We start from the raw sequence: 4,648 nt of genomic DNA, 5'->3' as shown, positions 1-4,648 counted from the left end.
AAAGAAAGAAAGAAAAAAAGAGCTTAGCTTACCTTCATCATGGACTTGGGTCCCAAACATGTTCGAATGATATCTGCAATAGTCTAATGGGAAGGAAATGTAACACATGTAAGTCCAAATGTGAGTTGGACAACAATCTCCAGAGCCGGGGTTTTAACAATTATACCTCAAAAAGTGGTGTTTTAGATATAGTAAGGGACAACTTTTCCCAAGGGAAAAAAAAATGTGTAAATACCCCCCACCATGCTTTAGCTTCTAAGCAGTCTAAGTTTTTAGTGTTTCTTTCCATGACAGTGGTCTCTGTTCCACTCTGAGATCTCAGGCCATTTTACTGTTTCATTCAAAAGACATTTATGGAACACTTGTACAGTATCTGCAGTCAAATGCTCTGCCCTACTTGTACAATATCTAAGATGGATACTAGAATACAATGAGGGAACCAATTGTGTTTCCACTCAAATTAATCTGATATGAGAGACAGCAAATGATATCAAAATATATGCAGCAATAGGATTATGCACAGGTTAATATAAGATCACTAGGCTTAACTCATAGGACGAGGTGTGCCTCTTTACCTCTACCACCATAAAGAAATCTTCTTTTGGCTAATAACATACTCTAAAGTCTAGAACATAGGAAGTTAGTGATACAAACAGATATAAAAATACTAGAGAAGACAGCCAAAGGCAAACTGCTGTAACTCTTAAAAAAAAAAAAAAAAAAGATACCTTAGCAGCATTGATGTTTCCAGATTGAACTTTTCTTCCAGATTCACGCTTTGTATTCTGGCCTAAGATGCAAGGAGGAGAGGGGAAGAGAAAGGTCATTAGCTCTGGACAGCCCTATTGTACATTCCCTAACCTTTGTAAATAAACACAAATTTTAAGAGTATATATACAAACTAAACCTTATCAATTTATATACTTCAAGTATGTGCAAGTTATTTGCCAATTATGCCCCTAAGTGGTTTTGTTTGGTTCTGGTTTTCTGAGACGGGGTCTTGCTATGTAGAGGCTAACCCAGAACCTGTAAGAATACTCCTGCCTCGGCCTTCCTAGGACTGGGACTACAATCTCATGTGCCACCATGTCTGCCTCCTTCAAACTGTTAAAATGCAACATTTATACTGAATAGCTATTTACTTTATTTCAACCACTGGCATAATAAGAAATAACCCACAATGCCTCAACTTTGCAATCTTGGTAAACACTTTCCCTCTAACATTATCATACTTACAACAGGGATTCATAAGTCGAGACCCATTAATGGGTTTCAGTAGAATTGCCACCTCCCCAATATTACATGAGAAAATGAAAGATACTGCTTTTTTGGGTGGGGAGGGGGAAAATCCAGATACTAGATTCTCAAAGGGTTAGTGACCTTAAAAAAGTACCAACCACTGCTTTATGTAAATGGGAAAAATTAGTCCAGGGGTCGTGGTACACGCCTGTTAATTCTGGCGCTGGGGAGGCCAAAGCAGGAGGATTGTTGTAAGTACAAGACCAGACTGGGCTACAAAGCTAGCTCAAGGCCTACCTGAGCTGCATAGGGAAACCCTGCCTCCAAAAGACTAAAAGAAAAAAAAGAAAAAATAATAAAAAAGGAAGAATTTAGGGACCCAAATTCTCTTGCTTGGATAAAGGAGATCATACTCTTCATAGTCCAAGCAGAACTGACTCATGGAGCTCCACTGCATGCTGTAGGAGGAGAAATCCGAGGAATGAGAACACACACTATTACAAAGTAACGTAATTTGAAAGATAAAATTATAGTCACTGCATACTTGGATATAATAAGAATATCTCAGTCACTAATTCAACAACTTTAAGAGCTGGCCACATAGTTTGATTGGGAACCTAATCAGTCACAGGCATTAATGCCAGAGATTAACACAAACCTGTAAAGCACTTTATAGACACATCACTCACTTCAGGGCTCTCTCATGATTATAAACAACCAGTACAATGCCAATTTTCTTCTCTTCTCCAATTATACAATCTCTTACAATTTAAGTTTGTAAATCTTTCAATCCAGTCCAATCAAATACAAACATGTATCATAACCTTCAGGATTTACATTTGTCTCAGTGATAACATAAACTATGTGGACTCAGAATCCATCAGAATACCCTGCACTCCATGTGATTTTTTTTCCTTGAAAAATGATGTTCAAAGTACACATAAAATAAACTGTCACAAGCACTGTTTATACAGCACATACTATGGGAGAAGAAAAGGCCAGCCAGTACTGTAGGTCCTATAGATGGGTTACAGAAGTTACCAGCGGGACGTAGTGGCGCACGCCTGTAATCCCAGCACTAGGGTGGCCGAGGCAGGAGGATTACTGCGAGTTCCAGACCAGCCTGGGCTACAAAGTGAGCTCAAGGCCATCCTGAACGACATAGCGAGACTCTTAGTCTCAAAATGACCAAAAAAAAAAAAAGTTACCCATAAAATGGAATCATACCAAGAGAAAGACAAGAGGGAGAGCGGTGCTCGTTATTAAAAAATAAAGGGTAGGGGCCGGGGAGATGGCTCAGTAGAATAAGCACTTCCCTGGCAGGTGCAAGAGGCTGAGTTCAATCCCCGGTTCCAAAAAAAATAAAATAAAAAATAAAGGGTATTCCCGAAAGAAAGAGAAAACCAACACACAAATGGGGAGGGGGGGATTAATGGGTTAGCGGGGAAAAACTGCGTCTAAATCCAGCGGTAAAAGCGATCACTTTAGGAACAGGGTTGCTGAAAAACTACAACGGGTTGACATTTGCCTCTTTCAAGTAGCTCACTACTGATCTTCCAGTGGATGAGGCGCTACCACCCGCACAACACACATGCAAAACTTAAGCAGTCTGTCAGTTGCCACATCGCTAAGGGACGGCCAAGGATGGAAAGTTTGGTCTAACCTTGGGAACCACCATTCATTCAGCCAAACGCTTAAGTCGTGCGGGAGGGTGAGGGGCGTGGAGAAGGGTGGCGGCGGGGAACCGAGCACCGAGGGTTGGGGCACTTCTGGGACAAGAACGAGGAAAGACCAGAGACTCCGTGAGGGAGGATCTGTGCGCGCTTGCGAAGGGGGGCAGGGGACGTGAAGGGAAAAAAAGGTGGGAGAAGGATCTTCCAAAAGGAGACGATGACTGAAAGGCTCGGTGGCCGGGTCATAGCGGGACCGAGCAGCGGGAATACTGAAAAGTGTGGAGAGAAGGGAGCAGCACAAAGGGGATCCCATCTCTGACTTCCCCAGAACTCACTGAGCACGAGCACGGGACGGTGGCCCATCATGGCGGCGCGTTGCAGAGCCAGGTACTACCCAGAGGAGAGGGAACCGGCAGAATCTTCTGGAGAGAGAGAGAGAGAGAGAGAACTAGGGACTAGCCCAGAAAAACGCTGCCTCCTCAGGGTTGACACCTAAACCCGCTACCTTCCGAGTCGCTACCAATCACCGCACCCATCTCATTGACTGGCACATAAATAGACCAATCGACAGTATTAGCCCCGCCTCCTACGCTAGAACGTAAGGGCAAGCTAGATAGAGAGAGCATGATGATGGAAACGAGAGGGCAGAGGCACTTGCGCAGTAGCGTGGCCGCGCCCGGCCGCGTGCGGAGCGAATGTCAGCGCATGTGCTGAGGCGCCGGCCGTTAGCAGGCACGCTACTGCGCCTGCGTATCAACTCCTGGGCGGGTGCTGGGATTGGGGTCATTGTGTTACCGCTATAGGTGAGGCCATGAGTCTGTGCGGTCTTTCGGGTGCTTTCTGGCGGTGAAGGTTAAGAAAGGGCGCGACCTCTTCTACTTTTATTGTAGCCTCAGCGACTGGGAGGAATAGAGAGGTGGAACTGTTAAAGGCAGTTAAAGGAAGAACTGTCGGTTGGTGCAGTAGTCCAGTAGCGCAGGCTTGGGCGCGTTTGGAAGGCAACAACTCCTCCCGCAGCGCGTCATGCTGGGCGTTCTGGTTTGTTGCCTCTGAACTCGTTGCAGTATGTGGATCTTTCCTTTTTTAGGCAGATGATTTCTACCGAGGCTGTGAGCAGTATTGGAGGACGATGGCTTACATTTTTACCAAGTTATCCTATCTACAGAGACATTTTCTTTAATATTCCCTACAGTAACTTAAGATTTTCTGTCCCTGTAACGACCCTCCTCTCGCCTTCATTATCAACCAAACCCCTAGTCTGTTGGAGATGCTGGAGTTCTTCAATTACCAGATTAGAGAGGAGAATGACAGTGTAGCAATCAAACACGTAGGACACAGGAAGAATTGCCCATTCCTGAGGTTTGGATTTGAGCTGTTTTGTTCAGCAAAAAAGAAAACTAGGGGCTGGGGAGATGGCTCAGTAGAATAAGCACTACCCTGACAAGTGCAAGGGCTTGAGTTCAATTCCTGGTTCCGGAAAAAAAAAAAAAACCAAACGGAAAAAAAAAGAACTAAAACTGGAAATTGTTTGCCAAATTAGTGAAAGAAACGTGAGAAAACGAATAATTTAAGGACAATCACACTTCCTTTTCTCACATGGGACAGTCTGAAATGTGCAGAAGAAAACTTTTTTATTTTGGCAGAACCCTTTGCGCTTAGCCAGGGAAGCGCTTATTCCACTGAACCATCTCAGCCCTCAGAAGAAAACTTCTGATACTGTCAGTAGTAAAAAAAAA

At 44.0% G+C, this 4,648-nt stretch overlaps 1 protein-coding gene across 1 annotated transcript in view; it reads right to left on the bottom strand.

The window, feature by feature from the left end:
* LOC111816428 (T-complex protein 1 subunit gamma-like) overlaps positions 1 to 3,419 on the bottom strand; it is a gene marked incomplete at its 3' end in the record, with an annotated part of 7,856 nt that extends 4,437 nt beyond the window's left edge. The window contains exons 1-3 of the mRNA XM_023713784.1: positions 3,248 to 3,419; positions 729 to 790; positions 33 to 83 (exon numbers count right to left, since the gene is read on the bottom strand). Coding sequence (XP_023569552.1) covers positions 33 to 83; positions 729 to 790; positions 3,248 to 3,278 — 144 coding nt within the window. The remainder of the gene's footprint in view (positions 1 to 32; positions 84 to 728; positions 791 to 3,247) is intronic.
* Positions 3,420 to 4,648: the final 1,229 nt, after the last annotated feature.

This window comes from Octodon degus, unplaced genomic scaffold (assembly GCF_000260255.1).
Source record: "Octodon degus isolate 3935 unplaced genomic scaffold, OctDeg1.0 scaffold00032, whole genome shotgun sequence".
Taxonomy (NCBI): domain Eukaryota; kingdom Metazoa; phylum Chordata; class Mammalia; order Rodentia; family Octodontidae; genus Octodon; species Octodon degus.
This window is presented reverse-complemented; position numbering and strand designations above follow the sequence as displayed.